This window comes from Plasmodium malariae (genome assembly GCF_900090045.1).
Source record: "Plasmodium malariae genome assembly, chromosome: 13".
NCBI lineage: Eukaryota > Apicomplexa > Aconoidasida > Haemosporida > Plasmodiidae > Plasmodium > Plasmodium malariae.
This window is the reverse complement of record NC_041787.1, coordinates 2,952,438-2,975,114: the sequence shown is the minus strand read 5'-3', so window position 1 is coordinate 2,975,114 and position 22,677 is coordinate 2,952,438. Positions and strand designations below refer to the sequence as shown.

The window sequence follows — 22,677 nt, the reverse complement described above, 5'->3', positions numbered from 1 at the left end:
GTTCGTATAAAAAACTTTACGCAATTGTACTGATTTAGAACCTCCAAGTTTGTAAGCAGTTATAAAATATTCATAATTGATAAGTACTTTATATCATTATATATTTATAATTTCACATTTAGACTACGTAAAATATTAAATTTGTTGAAAAGATTTTTACATTCTGTACCTTTTATAAAATATTTCCTACATAACATATTTTATAGAACAAATGTTAGCATTCTATTTTTGGTAAAAAAAAATTTATACACTTATCACTGTAACAAAAATTATTCATTCACATACAACTAATGCAAAAAAAGATACATTTATTTTTAACATAACAATAATATTACATTTCTATAATAAACTAAAAGAATAATAATTTCAAACTAAATCCAGATAAAAAGCATAAATCAGAAACCTATAGTTAAATTCAGAATTCCACAATGAAATAAAATTAATTGAATTATTCCATTATATATTAATTTTAACGCATATATATATGTTATTAATGAAATCTACCATAACACAAAGATGAATATATGGAAACAAAATATTTGGTTAAGCTTAAGTCATTTCTTAAAATACAAATAAAAATTTTTTAAAACAGTCAAAAATTCAAATTAACAAAAGAACTAAGAACATACTTTTTTACTGTTTCCAATATAAACACGTGTATATTTAGATGCATTTATAAAATAAGAATAGTTATTATTATGGTTGTAAAGTATATCACTAAAGATATGACTATATTTGTCCATTTCATCCTTAGAGTAAAGCACATATTACTTCTTATTTATTCTTTGTTTGAACATAATATTTTCATATTTTATAACTTTTTTATAGTAATAAACCATCCCTAATATAAATATGACAACAAATATAAGAAAAGGTACTCGATAAATGAAAGTAGTAGATGCACATATTTTTACAATATTACCCCATCCATCTTTGCTTAATAGCGTAACCAAAGACCCATCTACCCCAGAAGGTCCGCCAGACGTTGGGTACAACAAGTGTAATAAGCCCAACAATCCACCCTCTGTAAATTTCTCTAATGAAAGATCTAATATGGGTAATAACAATATTAATATAAATAACAAAACTAAAGAAATTTTTATTCTGCGCTTTTTTAGTGCTAGTTTTTTATATTCCTTATGTTCAGTAGTCTTGGTATTATTAATGTAGTCTTCATAATCAAGTTCTTTATATATTTTTTTTTCAAAATCGAAATATTTTTTTGTTTTAGGTATACCACATTTATTTTTCTTATCATTTTTACCGTATTTCTCTCTATATAATGAACTACTATATTATTGTTTATATTTTTCATCTGTTCCTTTTTTATTATTAGATATATATTTATTTTCACTCACTACATTATTTTGCATTTCATCTTTAAAATTTACAATACTTGAATCTTTATACTGTTTATATATTGCTAATGATCTATCATTTTTCGTATTTAATTTTCTATGAAGATTGTACTTTTTATCCAAATTCTTATTTAAAGAGCTCTAAAAAAAAAAGAAAAATTTTAAAATTTCTTATTTAAATGAAAAAATATGTTCATCCTAAAAAATTACATTAATAAAAATAAATAATTAAAATATAAATAATACAGATATCTTTCAATAACCCAAGTATACCATTTCACTGTAAAAATGAAATATCCAAGGTAAAAATATAAATGTTGAAATATTAATAAATAAGAACAAAATTTGTTGTTTCATCATAAATTCTTCCAAAGTTACACTATATTCCGAAAGAATTATATTTATAATAAGTATTATATGTTAAATGTAAGATTGTACTATATATATTTATTCAATTTTTGTTTATTATTTCTTCATAGAAAGATAATAATATATATATACCTTAAATGCATTTTACGATACACATCAAAATAAAATACCTTTTAAAATATATTATAAAATTTTAATATTTACGTTATAAACCAAAAAATAACTTTAAATAAAATACTATAATTTTAATTATTGCATAAATATTCAAAATGTATAAGTTAATTATTCAATATAATCCAGCAATAACAAGTTTTTTTTATAGAATCTTTTCAATGTAAAAAAAAAATATATGATATATTAATATTTCTAAATACTCATTTAATTTACAGAATAAAACGTATAAAATATAGATATATTAGAATATTATATACATTAAGATAGTAATTCCTAATTATAATGACGTTTTCCTATTATTAATTATAATTTATAAGATGTTACACTTTGAAAAAAATGGGTTATTTATTTTATAAAATATTAATTACCATAACTATACAATAATTGATATAATAAATGAAGTAGTCAATAACTTGTAAAACATTCCTTCTTTTGTGAAATATAACACATTTTTTAATTGTTACATAAACAATTACTTTATATTATGGTTTACAATATATTTAGAAATTTTAGCTTATCATGTATTCTCAATCCATGAAAAAATATATACATTTAAAAAGTAAATAAAGACATATTTTCAATTTTTGTGTAATATCTTTAAAAAAATTAATACATAATTAAATTTAATTTGTACCATTATTTCTAAATGGGAATTTCTTAAATTAATCCTCAAAACGTTTTTTTTTTTTATCTACATATATATTTTTGAAGCAATATTAATATATTAAAAAAAAAAAAAAAAAAAAAAAGGACAGTAAAATTAGCATCTGAATGTTTCATGATATCATCATAATTTAAAAATAATCCAAATATAAATTTACAAATGAAATTAAAATGAATATTATTATATGTAAATTAAAAATAAGGAAATGTAGCAATGTAATTTACCATAATAAATTATTTACTATCTTTTGTATTGAGAGTTTCATAGCTAATATATTAGTTTTTGTTTGGTATTTTACAAATATATCTTGTCAGTAAAATAATGTTACAGATACAGATTAAACAATGAATACAAATTAATAAAAATTCTTTTTTTAATAATACTTTTAGAAAAAAATACGATTTTTTCAATACTTCCTGCTATATAAGTAGTGTAAACTGGATAATGACAAATATAAAATTATTGTATTCTCAAAATATTAATCTAAAAATCCTAAAAAAAAATTTATTTTATATTTCTTTTAAAAAGCATTATTTTTCCAGCGAATAAATTAAGAAATTAAAAAAAAAATAAAAAAAGTAAAATTTAAAATAATATGTTATAGTTAAAAAAAAAAGCATATAAATACAATAAATATAGTCTCTTCTTTTCATAACATACAGAATAAAGCACGTTAACTGTTAATTTAAAAATAACAATTCGTTTTCTTAATAACCATAAAAGATATTAATTTTATTCTAAAAAAAGATAAAAAATGCGATGCAGCAATATTTATAGTTAAAATGTAATTTAATAAATGAATTCAATAAATTAATTTCAGTTAAGCTATTACATATTGACTTTAACGTACAAATATATTTTTTTCATTGAAATATGCATAAACACAGAAATATATATATTAAACTATAATATTTAATTCAATTCTAGGATTACATTAAATTATAAATAAACAAAGTTCAAAACATACAAATTTACAAAAAAACAGAGACATTTTCTATACCGTTACGTATAAATATAACTACATATATGTATGTTCATACATAAAATACATGCCATTATTATTATATTTTATATGTCATTAAAAATATTACAGATTGTATATAACATTAAAGGCTTCTTTACAGAAATAAATATACAACCTACCATTCATTGAACTCCTCAATGAAGCTAATTTTTTTATGTTTTATAATATTTTTATAATAATAATAAAATCCTAGTATAATTATAATACCCAGTATTAAGATAGGTAAACAATATATTAGAATACCAAATACATTATATCCTATAATTGTATTATCTTTACATGGAGAGAACAATAAAGCCAAAACACCCCCAGGAGTACCCCTCTCTTTGGGAACTTCATTACCATATACTGATAAACTACATAATAAACCATATAAATTACCAGTAGTTTGGAATTTTCCCAATGATAAATCTACTATAGTTGTCACTAATACCATCACTAACAACAGCAAAAGTAAATAAAGTCGTAAACTGTATTTATTACGTTTTAATTTTTTGTAATCTTGATCATTAATTAACACTATTTTTTTAATAAAATTTGTATCATCAATTCCATTCATTATTTTTTTTTCATAATTGTTATATGATTTATGAAATATGGAACATTTATTTTTCATAAGTTGCATAATCAATTTTTCCTTAATTAATGAATTTATATATAATTTTTCTTTTTTTTCTTTGTTCCATTTTTAATTATCAATTGTTAGTAATTTTTCTTCCTTCTTTTTTGCATTATATGGTACTATTTCTATTAAAACTCCAACATTTGAATAAATATCCTTCTCATAGTTTCCTAATGATCAATAAATTCCCGTATCTAATCTTCTATTAGAACCATAATTATCATCAAAAAATATGTTAAACTCGTTCTAAAAAAAAAATTAAAATATATCCTATATAAATGGATAATTATTCCCATTCGAAAAAATATAATTAATAAAAATAAACAGTAAAAATATTAATAATACAGATTCCCTCAAAATGTATTAGCTTACCATATCACTATAAAAATGATATATCCAATTAAAAAGGATAAAAATATAAAATTTGATAAAAAAGATAAACTTAATACTTTGTTCCATGTTATATTCTCTAATATTCTGATATGTACAATAAAAAAAATATTAACATGAAGTTATATACTTCCAACAGTAAAAAAAGTACCTCTTTTACTTTAATATTTTTTCTTAAGTTAACATATATAGCATATTTTACTATACAACCAAAACAAAAAAAAGAAATAAAAATGGATGCGACTAGATTTTATAATTAATTTTATTTATAAAAAATTAACTTTATTAAAAATGACACAATTTCAGTTCATTCATATACTTTAACAACGTATAATTTAATTACATATTAGCGCAATTAAATTTCTCCTTATAATTTTTAATTATTTGAGAATTTTGAATTAATTTACAATATATAAAGTATATATATATGTTACATTCTAGGTGTTTCTAGAATAATGGCTATCTTTAAGTTTTCCATTTAATTATTACAATTTTATAAATATTGTATTTCGTAAATATAGTTACTATTTATAAAAAAAAAAACATTAGCATTTACAATAATGAATCAAAAGTATTTATAAATTAAAAAAATATATATTTTTTTCCAAAATATCCGTGTTTACTTATTATAGTGCATTCTTACCTTTATAGTCTACAATATATTTAAAAAATCAAATTTATTATATACTATATAATTTATGAAAATATATGTATATTATATGAAAATAATGACCTATTTTTTTTTTTTTTTTATAATAATTCTTGATAATTATTATTTTTACATAAGTTTAATTTATATCATTATCTATTAATGACGTGTTTTTAAATTCACAAAATTTTTTCTTTTTTAATTAAACATATATATTTAAAAATAACATAATAAAAAAAAAAGCGTAATACATGTATAAAATGTGTTAATATTACAATAATCTTGATTCAATAATGTAGTTGTTAACTTTATCATAAATCTCAATTCATACATAATTTGTTACTCATTTATTTTATGATATACATTGAGATAATATTTATAAAATAAAAATAAATCAAATATTACATAACTTCATTAATAATATCATGAAAGCAGTTATCATTTAATTTGCTCCTAATATATTTTATTTTTCACTACTAAAAATATCCTACATCCATTATTATTAAAAATTAAAATTATGCTAATATATCGGAAATTTCTTACTGATATAATGAACTATAAACTAAAACATTTCTATAGGCACATGTATACTGCTTACATAAAAGAATATAATTACATAAAATATTATAACATTAAATAATTACAAATAAAAAAAAAAAAATTATTAACTTTTCAAAAATTTTTTGGCAAGTTGGTGAACATTTACATGAAGAATTATAAAAATATTATCCTCGATTTATCTATATCTAACTGCGTTCTCGCAAAAAAAAGGAAATACATAATCTATTCAATATAATAAATAATACATCGTTAAATATACGTATAGTATAATAACAAAAACTATATTTATCCTAATTCTGGGACTTAATTTGTATTTATCATGGCACTTTTAAAAAAATTTAAGGTTATATTATGCGAAAATCTCAAACGTAAATTTAATAGAAAGGCATATATATTTCCTTATATAATTAACGTCTTTAGTTAAAATAGAGCATAATATTTTAATTAAAATACATTAGGGCTTGTAAAATTAATAAATGTAAAATTACGTTTGCAATAACACACATATATGTATAACTTGGATTTTCTTTTACTTAATATTATATTATTAAAAAAAGTAATAAAAACATCAAATAAAATTGCTAGTTATTAATGTAAATACCTTATATTTTTGTACATATTTAGGATGTCACTTTTCTGTAATAAACAATATTGTATAGAAAAAATGCAAAGTATCACAAATATGTGAATGATTATCTATATATAATGTTGCCGAGGATAAAATTTATTTACTTTAAAATTCAACGACATATAGTAAAATGTTTAATTACATTTTATTATAAGTATATAATTCATCTTTATTAATTTATTAACTATTTTAGACAGAAAAGATGAGTAATTGTTGTATGATACTCGCTAATGTCAGACTAATATTTGTTCAAACATGTATTCTCTAAATAATATAAAAAGAAAACATGTGTACTACAATCTTATTATGAATAATTTTTTTATTTTGAAAATTTAAATAATTCGTATAAAACAAAATTAAAAGCAAAATATATATGTTAATAAACACAATTATAAATGGGTATTCCACCTACTTCTACTTATTGTGTTTCATGAATTATAAACTTTATAAGGTTCTATCAATATTCCATTCTAATAAGTAAAATAATGTTAGTATATATTGATAATTTCATAATTAGAACATGCATGACAAAAAAGAATCTCTTAAAAATATTCTTATAAAAAATAAGTTTTAAAATATAAATTTCTCGAAATAATTTTTTTCAAATATTATTTGTTATGTCTTCATTTAAATAAAAAATACACTTGAACACAACAAAAACACATCTATTTAGTTTTGTTAAATGAAGAACAGAATGTTACCTTAAAATAAAAAATAATATATAATGAAATTATTTTAAAAATTCTTCCATTGAAATCTTACAACCATAAAATAAACAAAAATTCAAAAAAAAATTATGATTGTTAAAAATACAAATACTCACTACATCATTGAAGGAGTAGTAAATGTAAAATTTTATATATTAAATTAAATAACCGCATATTTATTATAATATAAATATACATAAAACATTTATACATAATTTTTTGCATAATAAAACAAGGTTTTTATTGTGTATTTACTGTAATACCAATTTTACATTATTATGAAGCAAAAAATTTATATATATATTCTAAAACATAATAATAATTAAATTCAAAAGAATATACTATAATTCAGAAGAAAATAAAGAAAAAAAAACTGTTACATATATCTAATATATTATAGTTTTTACATTCGAGTATGAATATATGTCTATATATTACCTAGTTTGTATAAACAAAATATATTATAAAAGTACAACAAAAACTACTTTAGTACACAATTTCATTAAACACGATGTACATCTTCATTTATTGCATGAAGCAATTATTTTTCTGACACAAATAAATTCATTATAATCAGGTATTTACTTTATTTTCTCCTAAATTATTTGCATACCTTATGATTTGCACCAGCATATATATAACTATCCATATACATACAATAACTAATAATAATGCAACCACGTGTTCTTTGTATTTAAAGAAATATCATATGGTATCAGAAGTATCTATACTAAAAACTCCAGTAGCTATATCATAAAAATAAACACCAAAAATAAAAAATGAAATTCCTGTTGAAAAAAGCATTACTAGTAGAACAAATATCAAACCTATAACCGCATATACTGAAAATTTTATATGTTTTTTCTGGGTAAGATCAATACTTTTCCTGTATTTATATATATGATTAAATCCACTATACAATAATTTTTCAAACGAATTATATATCATATCGAATGATCTACTTATAATAGATGGGCATTTCTTAACTAACTTTTTTTCTCCATCTCTTGAACTACCTTTGCTCTTATATTCATATGCTCTATCATATGCTAATTTAACAACTTCTTCTCCATTTTCTTAATCGCTATCTCCATTTGTATATAACATTACTTTTGATCCTATATTTTTTGTTTTCTCCTTATTCTCTGACAATAATCTATCATTTCTTGAATCGAATTCTCTATTTCTTATGTTCTTATTATCTAAAGATTTATTGAAAATACACTATCCACAAAATAATATATTTTAATTATTTATAATTCGATAAGATTACTTACTAATAAAAAAATAATTATTACGTAAATATATCCATAACGTGAAGCAGAAAAATATGTAATATAAATTTTCATGGATGGTAGCATTTTACCCCTTTATTGATGTAAAAACATTTCCATATAAAAAGAGTAAATGCAATATTTTTAATTAAAATAAAATATTTTATTTTTTCATTCATTTTGCAAATATTTCATGTAAAAATAACTATGACAAGATGAAAAATTTACTGCATATTCAGAATATACTAGTAACAGGGCGCTTTCATATACATTATTATTTTTACTTTTTAAAAAAGTTTCATTTTGCATATACATAATAGAAATATAAAGTATATTAAAGACAAGATAATTTAAAAATATATTCTTAAATATTTCCAATAAAGATTTATTTATAAAAAAAGAAGCAGTGATTAAAATAACTTTTGGTAGAACTTATTACGTTAATTAAATGCTCAAAATATGTATATATTTTAATTATTGTAAAAAAAAAAAAAAAAAATTTATTAATATTTTTCAGAAAGAAAATGTAAAAAAGATTTTTCTCTGGCATTTAAACTTTTTATTTTATATTTAAAAATAAAAAAACATATATGTAGCTTGAATAGGTGCCTTAACATATATTAGAAATATAACTATTAATTTTTTTCTTTTTTCCCATCAGTGAACATAGTTTTGTGTACTTAATATATTTCATAAATATTATTTTATAATTAAAACTATAAAATATTATATTGACTACGATAACAATGAGAGGATAGAAAAACAAAATGATAAATATTTTTTATAGCACAATTTTTAAGTTAACCTATGGTACACACCTAGTATATGCGATATATTTATATATTATTATATTAAAAGTTCCATTTTGAGATTAATTCAACAAACTTTTTATACTTTAAAAATCGAAATCCAAAAGAATTGTTTAATAATACTGTATCAAAGTTATTATAAATGAAACATTATAATAATTATATAATTTAAATATATAGATTTCATTTATTACTACTAATAGGAAATCATTTTAAATGTAAAGATTCAGTTAATTTCCCTTTAATATTTTTTCTGAAAAAAAAAATAAAAATAGAAAAGTAAATTTAGTAAAAAAGTGCCCTTGGTAATTGTAATATTTAAAAAAATAATTTTAAATAAATAATATAAATATGAAATGTTAAAGGATAATATATAAATAATACATAACAAAATTAAGGAAAACATTTGAATTAATTTTTTTCAAGAATATTTTATATATAGCAGAAAAGAATATTAATTTTTAATCATTTATAAATAAATACTACTCAGAATTATATATTTCATTATAAATTTTTATTCAACTAATGGAAATGACATAATTTAGATGTTTTTTAAAATATACCATAAGGAGTAGAAATATATATATTTCAATATTTTTATACTGCACTGTTTCTTACAATTAACATTTTGTAAATTATAAAAGAGATATTAATTAAATATACAACATTGATTATATATATAATAAATTTATACAAATTTTTCTAGTAAATTACTCTTAAAAAAAAAATTAATTAAATGAAAATAAAAATAAAATTAATCCGTTTCTATATAACATATTGCACATATTACATTAATGCACTCCACAAAAATAAGATAATTAAATTACTTTTTTATTTCGTACTTTTATATATATATATATATATATATATATATGTATCATATATATAAATATAAACATATATTATAAAACTCATTTTTATGATTTTTAAATGTATTTATTACAAAGCTGCCTCATAGTATCTTAAATATTACAAATTTTTATTCACATATTAAAATATTAGAGCATATCTTAATAAATAATACTATATCTTATGAAAAATATTCAATAATATGTATTATATAAGCATATATATTCTTTTATTTAATTAATAATTTCTAAATTCTGATATATCTAATATGGTTAAACATATTTTTTGATTATTTATTTTTCCTCATATTTTATTTTAAATGATACATTTATTAAAAATATGCATAACGATATAAATTAATTATATCTATTAAACCAAATAAAAATATGATCTACAATTTTCATTTTTTCGTTAAATATATAATTTACTCTTTGATGATGTACATATCATGTATTATTCGCATTATATATATATATATATATATATTGCATGTGTATATGTATGTGTGTATATATATAAATTAATATATTAATTTATACAAAAGCTATAATATTTATTTACATCTTCTATATAGAATGTCATAAGTAATTCTCATTTCTTCTGATAATGAATTTTATAATAGTAGTATATATTTCGTCCAATTAGTAATGTTACTCATGTTATATAATTTTGGCGTATATGGCTTAACTTATTTTATTATTTTGTCTAAAAATAAATGATAATACAGTATATATATTTTCATTTAAATTTTATTTTCTTATTGTTTCATTAATTATCTTTTTTAAAGTGATCTTTACTATAAAGCTACTGCGTATTTGCAACTATGCTTTTATTGCTAATAGGTCCACTAAAATATACACAAACGAAATTATCGACTTTAAAAAACATCGAAAATAACCGAAACTTCTATTTTCATTCATGTTCTATAACAATGACATATTTATATTTTTAGCGCCATTATATTATTAATATAAATTTTTGTTAATCTTGTAAGTTCAAAATACTTACAATGAGTTCATATAGTACATAAGTATGTATAAATTTAACTAATATAGCGTTAATGAAAAAAAAAAAAATTAAATTAATTAATAGGACTGTAAAATAAATTTATAATTCTTTAAATACACAGATCACAATGTAGAACAAAAATAAACAAAAGGTAAAATATAAATTGCTATATATTCATTTCTTTTTTTAAATATAAATGTTATTAAAATGACTCATTAAAAAAATTAAAAAAAAAAAAAAAGAAAAAAAAAAAGTACCATTATATGTTACATTATACAATCGAAATTAATAATAACCAGAAGTTGTAAAATATAATAATATGTAAATATTATTATATTTATAAGTCACTAAGAGAATCTATAAAAATAATAATATTAAAATGCACTAAAATTTTGTTTATCTTTTATCGTATACTATTTAATATATTATAAAACTTATATACTTTTTTGTGCCTTATATAACACATTAATAGTTAATTAAACAAAGTAAATCTTAATATAAAAAAAAAAAATAAAAAATTAAAATAAATAAAGGGTAATCATAATATATAATATTGAAATTACTTATGTAATATAATTCATTAGTTTTCAAGGGTTTTCTTTTTTTAAATTTATTTTTAGTTTTTATAAAATGAATTTATATTTTAAAAAAAATTAAAAATATGATAATACCACATAAACAATCTATAATTAACTGGTTGTATATGTTTAAATAAATAAAATTAAAAATAAAAATATAAATACAACTACATTTATTCATTTTGTTTGTTCATATGCAAAACATGACAATTTTATTTTTAACTTGAAACAAATAATATATCCCCTTAATAATGTCAGTATATAATCATTCAAGATTGCAATATAATAAAAACATGATGATTTCTTAATTATTCAGATATAAATTTAGAAATAATATTATATGGATTGTACTTTTTAATATTAATTTCAATCCTAATGGGTATATATTTTATGAAAATCTAGTTAAAAACCCAAATATATATATGAACCATAAAATTACATTAAGCTCAGTCATTATATTGAATACAAAATGAAAGCATTAAAACATTCAAATACACGAAAATATTAAAGAATCATATTTTCTAAATTACAAATTAAAAATTATATACCCACACATGTACACATAAGAACCTAAGAAATTATAGTTTTCTTCTTCATGTGTATATATCTTTAAGTGATTTACATAGGTTATTTAATCCAAAAGCCTACTTTAGGAATAGTAAATTTTTTTTTTTTCGTATAAGTTCTTAAACCCATAAATTTTTCACTTTTTATAATTTTCTCACAGATAAAAATAATCAACATTATAATTATATATGTCAATGATGACATAACTCCCACATTTATTTTTGAAATAGTACACAATGCAATATCACTAGAATCAGTGTGTTCAGAGCACAACATAAATTCACATATATACAATATGATTTCAGCTAATGGGAGTAACACAGGTAAAATAACAAGAAAAATATATTTAATATATATCTTCCTCTTAACATTCTCATTATTAGGATTCGTAACGCACTTATCTTTGTTTTTTAAGCATATTCTGTCTAAGGATTTTTCTCTAGATAATGAATCATTTTCAGTGTTCACAGATAATACATTTTCCCCATTTAATTGGAATTTTACTTCACTTTTTAATGAACTTATACTTTGCGTTAAATTTTTTTTATCGGTTACATTTATTATTTTAGATTTATATAATTTATCGCTCTCTTCAATAGTAGGCATATCTGTTTCTACACTTAAAATATTCGAATCCCCTTTCTCATTACGTTGTCCAAAAAATCCATATTTTTTTTTACTTAATATTCTATAAACGTAAATCTTTTGATGGAAATGTTTATTAATGGTACCCTGTAATAAATAAAGTAAATATACGTTATTTAAAAGAATTAATAGTTTCATTTAAAAATTAGCTATTACTAATAGAACACACCAAACATAAATAATACAAAATATACTTAAATAGAATATCGCACCATCTTATCGTCAGTATGACATATCCAAGTTAAAAGGATAAAGACATTAATTTTAGTAAAAAACATTAACTTCCTTTTTTGACCCATGATGTAAAACTTTTAATATTGTAACATATTCATTATGGAAAAAATTAAAAAAAATGTATAACATTTTTTCTGATAAGCTATACTAATTAAAATTTATTTTTTTTTAATTATATTTTATTTTTTACTAAAAAATAAAATATTTTTAACTGTAATTATTTTTGTTACAGAAATTCAGTAAAATAAATTAAAAATATATTATAATATTTTTATTATATTATTATTATATTATTATTATATTATTATTTAAAAAAAACTAACCATTAAACAAAATAAAATAATTTAAATATATTTAAAATTCAAAATATATAATTTAATTATTAAATATAATAATTTAATATTTTTTCTAACAATAATTTGAAAATAAAATAAAATATATATTTCTTAACATTTCATAATTATCAGTTTATTTTAAAATATATATTATTCACACTTTTAAATAATAAATTATATACCATAATTTAAAAGAAGAAATGCAAATTTTAATGATTTTTTCCTATAAAATATTATACATTAGAAAAGCTATTAATTACTCCTAAAAAATATTAATTAATATATCAGTATGTTTGTAATTAAGATAAAAGAAAATAGATATATGCTGTTCAAATTTCTGTTCAATATTAATTGAATGAATTGTATTTTTATAGTATTATATAACTTTAAAAAATTAAATCAATATAATAGTACATAATGTATGATAAAATATATATGTTAAAGTCAAATAAAAACAAGCTTTTTATATTTTAGTCATATTTTTTAAAATTTACAACTTTTAATTTATACAATTATTTTTAAATTAAAATTGTGATAATTTAACAAATTATTTTATTTTACTTTTTTTTTCAAATGAACATGTATATTTAGAAAACATGCAATGAGAAAGAAGAAAATCAAAAAATATAGAATAATTCTTGTAAAAAATGTATTAATATCAGGATAATCTTGGCAGTATAATGTAGTTCTATAATTGTGCAATAACTAAAAATAGATAAACATTTTATCAAAATAATATACCATAGATATTCAAATAATTTCTATATAATAGTAATAAATCAACAATTATGTAAGTGCACTAATTAAATAATAAATATATATGTCCTTTTCCTTATTGTCGAAACATTGAAATACCGCAAATGGATAAACATTTACCTACATAACTAATAAAAATTAAAGATATACTAATATATCTCATCGAATTTGTACCAACAGTATGAACTATAAACAAAAAACTTCTAAATACGTATGTATATTATTTGTAGAAATCCATATACCTTCACAAAATATTATAGCATTTAATATTAACAAAATAACAAATAAAAATATATCTTTAATATTCATATCTAGCAATGTCTCTAATCACAGTTGCACAGTTGTCAACATAATTTACTTTTATTTTCTCTAGGTTATAAGTATATTTTCACATAACAAAGTTATATATGAGTTATTTCATTTTCTAAACTATACTTTTTAAAATATACATACATGTTATAAATAAAACGTGTATTTATATTATATTATAATATTAAATTGAATCTATAAAAAAACTAATTTAATATATGAAAATTACTTTCTAAATTACCATGTGGGAAACCTTATTCATCAAACTTAATTATACATCAAAAAAAAAAGTTGAATTATATCCTAAATATATTTTATTAAACATATATGTCAATTAAAAATTATGTTAAATATTTATAAATTATCTACAATAGATTAATTTTTTTGCTTTTATATTGTTTAAAAAATTATTATTATTTTTTTGAAGAAATTATCAGTTAATAATATGAATTATATAAATGTCTTTACATCCTCATAGTGATATTAACACGTTATATAACAAATTTATAAGAATAAAAAATAGAAAATGTATACAGATAAATACCTACCCACTATATGATTATTGAAAATATATATTTATTTTCATAAACCTTTATGATAGTTTTTATTTTCAAAGGTATACAAGACACATATTTATAGGGCCTCTATCATGTAAAAACAAAGATAAAAAAAAAAGAGCAATTAGATTGTCATCAATTTATATATTATTAAGCCTTAATTACTTGTTTTATTGTTTAATAATGTAAAAAATATAAAAAATATATACAGTTTATTTGTCCATGTATTTTCATTAAATATATAATTAATTTGACTATCGAAAAATCAATTAACATCACGATTAAACAAAATAGTCATAAAATAAATTCTTTGAATTCTTCATTTAATTATAGGTATTTAGAATATCTAACTCATTTGTCAGTTACAAATAACTTATGTGTAATAAATATATTATACAATTGTATATATATATATATATATTTTCCATTTAAACTGAACGAGAAACAGCATAATGAGTTTTAAAAAATTTTTACAATAAATATGTTTTATAACTCATATCAAATAAAATATATATTATAGAATAAATATTGTTTTTTTAATAAAACATATATATATATAAATATCTATATCAATGCAACAAAATTCCTTTACATCGTTTCACAAAAATAAAAAAAGACACATCATCTTTAATCTAAAAATAATTTTACTTTTCTTTTAATTGTGTTAGCAAATAATAATATTAGATTCAACTTGTTAAAAAATAGAAAGTACAATTTCTTATATTTCAAATGTAAATCAGTATACAAATTCAGTACAATTATATGAATTGTACCAAAATATATAAAACGCAACAAACAAAAAAATATTTATCATAAAATCCTATTTAAATACTCATACGTATTTATTGAATGATATAATTTAACTGAATAAAAGTATTATATTGAAATATACTTTAAAAAAACCTATAATCTTTTAATTCCCAAAAAATTAGAAACTTTTCTTTTAATACTGTATATCAAAAGTGATACATATAAATAAAAACATTTGAAAAATTTAAGAAATTATGCACATTTTTGATAGGCATATATCTAAAGAAAATAAAGCCATTTCTTAATGTTAAAAGCTTCTTTATATAAAGGAACATATTACTAATTATACATTTTACCTTTTCTGAACTTTTTTCTTTTATATCTCTTAACTGACATATGGTAATAAACAGCAGCTAATATAAAGGTAACGCATAATATAATGAGTGGTACTAAATATATTAGAAAACCTAAAAAATATTTTACATAAATGCAAGCGCTAAATTTTAACTCCTTTCGTAGAACCTTCATTTCTCCTTTTTCCGCAAATTTTAACAAAAAAACTATAGAAGATTTTTTAAAAAACTTTCTTAAAAGATAATACCACCCATCTGAAAATATAATATACAATATCCTAAATAATCCTAATAAACGTCCATAAGCACAAAAATATTCTAATATTGGTAATGTCGTTAATAACAATAGCAGTATTATAGGTGAAACAAGTCGTAATCCATATTTTTTACATATTATTTTTTTGTAAGTCTTATCATTAATTGTCCTATTGTTTTTAAGAAAATATTCAAAATCAAGTTCTTTTAATATATTTTTTTCCAAATTTGAGCCTTTTTTTGTTTCATATATTCAAGATTTGTTTTACATATTGTGCTTATGACTTTTCTCATTAATCAAGGAATTCTTCTTGATGGTGTCTTTATTCTTTCTACTTTTTTTTCATAAATAGATGTATCTTTTATTTTATTTACTACATTATTTGATATCTCTTCATTTAAACATAAAATATTTAAATCCTTATCCCCTTTATATTTTTCTAATAATCTGTAAGTTCCAATATTTAATTTGCTAACACTACTGTGATTTTCATATTTGGTTTTCTTTAACTTATTCTGAGGAATAAGTAAATATCATTATTTATGTAAATATATGTTGTCAAAAAATAAAATGTATTAATAAAAATTAAAAACAAAAAATATAATTAGTATATGTATCCTCAAATAATATTTTCATGCTATATCATTGGAAATATGACTTCTTCAATTTAATATTAAGATGGAAATACTAATAAAAAAAAGTAACCTAATTTTTTGGTCCAGAATGTACACCTCAGTGTTCTAATATATTCATCAAGAAGAAAATAAACAATATTAAAATATTCCTTTAAATATAAAAGATACTATATTTACTTATTTTATTTTTATTTGTTTTTCCGAAAAAATTAAAGATATATATAATTATAACGCTTTTCCAAGTATATACGGAAAAAAAAATTAATTAAAAAATATATTATATAAATATTATTTTAATACTCCTTGTGAAAAAGGAACATTAATTAGAATAACATTATTTTAATAAATTAATATGTATTCAAAATAAATAATACAATTATTTAATAGTGTAATTTAATAACATATTTTATTTATCTTATTAAATATGAAAAAACATATATATTTGTAATTTTTTTAAAATATGATATTTATACAAATTATGGAATACAGAGAATAGAAATAATTCATTATTCTCTATATAAAGAACATAATTACCAATTTAGACGATGTTTTTTTTATTAATTTTTCTAATTAATATAAATGGTATTTCAGAAAAACTTACTATTTTTAATATAAAATTAACTATTATGACAATATTTAAATAGCAATAGTAATTAACGATCGCATCACTAAGTAGAATGCTCCCTGCTTCATTTTTTATTCACTTACATAATTAACTCTCCAAATATATGAACTCTTTTGAAATATATGCTATATTTAGGAAATTTTATTAATAATACACTACATACACTACGATAAGATATATATATTAATGGAAAATAAACGTTGATTCATTATTTTTGCAACATAACGTATGAAAATAAAAATTATTAATTAATTTTAATTCGTATTATTATTCAAATGAAAAATTCCTAAATTCTGTCAATTAATTTTATTTTAGTTATATAAATACATTGATAACAAATATTTATAAAAAATAAAAAATTGATAAAAAAAAAGGGGTAACTCTTGTATAAGATGTAACAACATTCTTAAAACCTTGGCTAAATAATACACTTGTATTAATCTCCTTAAAATTAATATATATTTTTTTTATTTCTATTAATTGATTTTTCCAAATATATTTAAGTAATTTTTATAAAAAAAAAAAAAAAAAAAACAATTATGTAATTGTAATGATAAAACAATAAGTATAAGTATACTTTCATTTACTGATACATAATTGCAACATTAATTATAACCTACTACATAAAACTGTTAACAGAAATCAAAAATATTATAATTCATGCTGACCACTCCAAGTCCATAGACTCAGAACTAAGTAAAAACTGTAAATCATAAATGCTGGACATATAATCTAACAGATTAATACAATAAAAAGAATTAACATTATTTAATCCTCATATTTTTATATATTATGCTATAATACGATAATCAAAAGTTATTAAATATAAAATGTAATTTATTATTAAATATATTATTTTAATACTAATTTATATTTTAAATTTATATATAACATATTATAAAAAAAAATAAAGTGTATAACAAAAAGGGAATTATTTTATTAAATAAAAACAGTATAATAATAATTAAAATATTCAAATTAATGGGTAATTTAAAAACAAACAAAACAATCTATACTGCTATAAATTTTCAAAACCAAACTTATATTTAGAGTTAACGCCTTATCTATTTTTTATTTCGTTCTTATTATATAGAAATATAAATAGAAAACAGTTTCCATCCTCATAATGCATTAATTATATATCAGCTGATATTATATATCACACTATGTGAATGTCACTGCATATGATAAGTAAATCGATGCAGTTTTCTTCCTGGATTTATCTGAATAGTTAATTGCATATTCGTTGATAATTCATTCCTACCTAAACTATTATTCATATCGTTATTCTCCTTTTTTCTCAATAATTTTATTCACAACCACGCTCCAAAATCAATGAAATAATGTACGTATGAAGAATATATAAAATGTATAATGTATTTATGTCGTACTTATAATTTATTCAGGAAAATATATTATGAATAGCGACATAAACATTTTATATATTAATATTAATTTTTCATTCTGTTTACAAAAAGGGAAAAACAGAAAACATATTTGAACTCCTAAATCAATTAACAAGTAAATTTCTAATTAAACAGATTTCGTTATTATGTCTTATTTTATTGAACTAACGTAAGAACCAGCTTTAATAATAGATGATACATTATCTTTTGTTACTAAATTACTAAACATCTTGGAATTACCATTGCATTCAATTTTAATAAGTAATATCACCTTGTGCTTTTTTAACATTAGCTAAAGTGTATTTACATCACGGAAATTTTACTTTTAGCAACGTTTTTCACCTATCAATATGAATTTAGAACGAGGTCCTTTTTCTTTGAATATTTCATTAAGATCTGCACTTTTTGTAATATCGAGAGATTTATAAACTTATTTATCATATTATTCATCATTGTTTTGGAATTACTTTCCTGCTTTTTCTCTTTGTTCTTAAAATTTAGCTAGCCAATCAAATATTCCATTATTCCTTATTTTTTTTCTTCCCCTATCTGAAATTATTTGGTTAGGAGCTTCCTTAATTATCATAAAGAGTATATGAGATGCGTATATTTTACGAGGATTTTGATTTCAAGTGAAATAATGAAATGGTCTCATCATACTTGAAACTGAATTCCCAGAATACGGAGGATGTACAACGCTATTTTTTCAATATTTTCCGTGGCATTCTGGGGTTTAATACTATTATTATTTAACCTAGATAACAATTTATTTGGACTAGCAATCACAATTGAAATATTTATCACAGTATCTGCAATAATCACAAATTCTCTCTCTTCTTATATAATTTTCATATATTTTATTAATATAATTCAGAAATCCTTTAATTTTTTCGAGATTAACAATATCATAATTATATTTACTTTCAATACTATTATATAATTTATAATATTCATAGAAATATTTCGCTTCCAACAAATAATTCAAATTATAATTCTCAATATAGTACTAATAATCTTATTGTTCCGATTAGAAACAAATAAGATTCATCATTTTTTTAAATTTACTATCCATTCGTGAAACAGAATAATTGTAGCTTCTTTTTTTAAAAAATTTCAATATTTCATCATATAACCAATGTATAAAATTTAAACAGGCATTTTTACGCTTTTCATTTTCCGTCTCAAGCATTTTCTTAAAATTTTCTATAATTTTTTTACAATGTTTTTTCAAGGTATCAATATTTCCAAACCCAAAATTTTCCCTGAAATGTTTATAAAAATCATTTTTAATGACTTATATTTTGTATTCATTATATATTGTATTTGAAAGTAAAACTTATACATTCCTAAAAATAAAGGAAATGAAAATAAATAATTTAATACTAATTTTAACAAACAATATAATGTACATCAATAAATATAGAATAATTTAAAAGAGCTATTAATAGTAAGTTCAATAATAAAATCACATGTGCCTATTCACCATTACATTTTTTCACCATTCAGTTTTGATATATATTTGTTAAATTAAAAAAAAAGTAAAAACAAAAATATTATTTATACACATGTTCCTATATCATTTTAAATATATAAATTAAAATATATTAGAAATAATGGTTTAAGATTAAGATGTAACAGTGCTACAAATTGAGAATAGAAAAAACATTCATAAAAATTTTACATGAAATGAGTTTCTGGCTTATAATATTTAACAAAAATATATATTATATAGAAAGATATACATTAAAACAAAATTTCTTTGAATATGTGTTATACAGTCTAAAGTGATTATAATTTTTATTATCATACATTATATTGTAATTTTCTTAAGAATCTTTTTATTTATATTTTTTCCCCTGTGATATATTCCTTACAGATAAATGTTAATATAATGATATTTTTATTATTAGGAACAGTTATTTGATTTTAATCTCTATGGATATAATATTACAATTAATTTATAATCTACTTTGAAAAAACAAAAGGCTATATATATTTGTTATTATTATTAACAGAATACATACTATAAAAATCAAAATTATATAAATATTAAGATATAATATTTAAATGTAAATATATTATTTTATAATAAACATATTTTTTATATAATAAAAAAAGAATTATTATAAATTTTTTTCTTTTATTATAATTATTTAATTTAAAAATTTTTGGCACCTTATTATTACAAAATACCCTCATATATTTTTATCCATATTAAATTGTTTCAAGATTAACAAATGTGCTTTATGTTATTTTCATGTATAGGATATAATACATAGTTTTTATTTCTTTTTTTATAATATACATTTTTTTTCCAGAAATAACCTTCAACTATATATAATGTATTCGAAGATTATAACTATAAGTTTTTATTATTTCAATTATTTAAATAATATTACAACAATATTCTAAGTTCAACATTGTCATATTATTGTTAAAAAATTGTTCATCCAATAAAATTATATTTTATAGGTTCTAGAATTCTAAATTTATTCAATTCAATTACACTATATTAAAAGCAATCTATTACTTAAAAACAATATAATCTCATTATTTATTAAAATATAACTTAAGCATTATTTATTATATTCCATATATTGCATTTCAATATAACATATTTAAAACTATATTATTTCAAAAATTTATTCTTAATTTCATCTATATTACTTTTCTCCAATGTGGTCACTATATTAGATTTTCACATTAATTTTTCGAGTTTTAGATCATATTATATTAATTCATAATTTTAATTGTTTTCCAATAATATATTTTTAATATACTTCCTTCATTATAAATAATAATATATATATTTACAATAAACGAAATAGACGAATTTATAACCCTACTTAATATATACATTATAACATGAAGGATTTTGTTTTCATTATTTCCATTATTTCATATAATGTTTTCTTCTTGCAAGTGCATTTTCTCATTGGGTTCATATGCTAAATTATCGCTTAAAGATTTTTCCTAATATATCAAATTTTTTATATATTATCTTTGTAACATTATCTTTTCACCAACATATTTTATCTACTTTATTCTCTATATTTTTTATTTTTCATAACTGAATTACCCCTCAAAGACATTTTGATTATTTGATAAAATTTTTGTAAAATGAATTTTTATTTTACCTCATATATTAATTACCAATTTTATAGTGAGTATTGTGCTTTATCGTACAAAAGTTTCTTTGAATTTGTATTGTCTTTTTCATAATAATAGTATAACAACATTATGTACCATTTCTTTAGTATTCAAGGACTTAAATATAATGTTAATGAAAAAAACTAATGTTAAAATAAAGAATAAAAATTACCATGTAACAAAATAAAACACTCCCTACGAAAACATGAGTGTAAAAAACTACAATAATATATAAAGACGATTCTTTAAAATTTCTGCTTAACTCAGATTATATTAAATTCTGCAATTTGTAATAATAGTTTTATTATAGAAATTTTTTAATTTACAAATTGAAATTTTAAAAATATTGTACTTATAATAAAACACTATAACAAATAAAAAATACAAATGACACGTCAAAGGAATTACTCATTTTTAAATAATGCACCTTAGATA

General features: G+C 19.1%; 1 protein-coding gene and 5 pseudogenes across 1 annotated transcript, besides 5 other annotated features; all 6 read right to left on the bottom strand.

The window, feature by feature from the left end:
* Positions 1-767: 767 nt before the first annotated feature.
* PmUG01_13068000 lies at positions 768-1,718 on the bottom strand (annotated as a pseudogene).
* Positions 768-1,718: a sequence feature (fam-l protein, pseudogene).
* A 1,986-nt stretch (positions 1,719-3,704) lies between these two features.
* Positions 3,705-4,670, bottom strand: PmUG01_13067900 (annotated as a pseudogene).
* Positions 3,705-4,670: a sequence feature (Plasmodium exported protein, unknown function, pseudogene).
* Positions 4,671-7,719: 3,049 nt separating this feature from the next.
* PmUG01_13067800 lies at positions 7,720-8,599 on the bottom strand (annotated as a pseudogene).
* Positions 7,720-8,599: a sequence feature (Plasmodium exported protein, unknown function, pseudogene).
* A 3,692-nt stretch (positions 8,600-12,291) lies between these two features.
* Positions 12,292-13,175, bottom strand: PmUG01_13067700 (Plasmodium exported protein, unknown function; the record flags this gene model as incomplete). The annotated part of the gene is made up of 2 exons (XM_029007643.1): positions 12,292-12,963; positions 13,089-13,175. The coding sequence occupies 2 exons, from the start codon at positions 13,173-13,175 to the stop codon at positions 12,292-12,294; spliced, it is 759 nt and encodes a 252-aa protein (XP_028864012.1).
* A 2,981-nt stretch (positions 13,176-16,156) lies between these two features.
* PmUG01_13067600 lies at positions 16,157-16,941 on the bottom strand (annotated as a pseudogene).
* Positions 16,157-16,941: a sequence feature (fam-l protein, pseudogene).
* A 2,926-nt stretch (positions 16,942-19,867) lies between these two features.
* On the bottom strand, positions 19,868-20,438 carry PmUG01_13067500 (annotated as a pseudogene).
* Positions 19,868-20,438: a sequence feature (PIR protein, pseudogene).
* Positions 20,439-22,677: the final 2,239 nt, after the last annotated feature.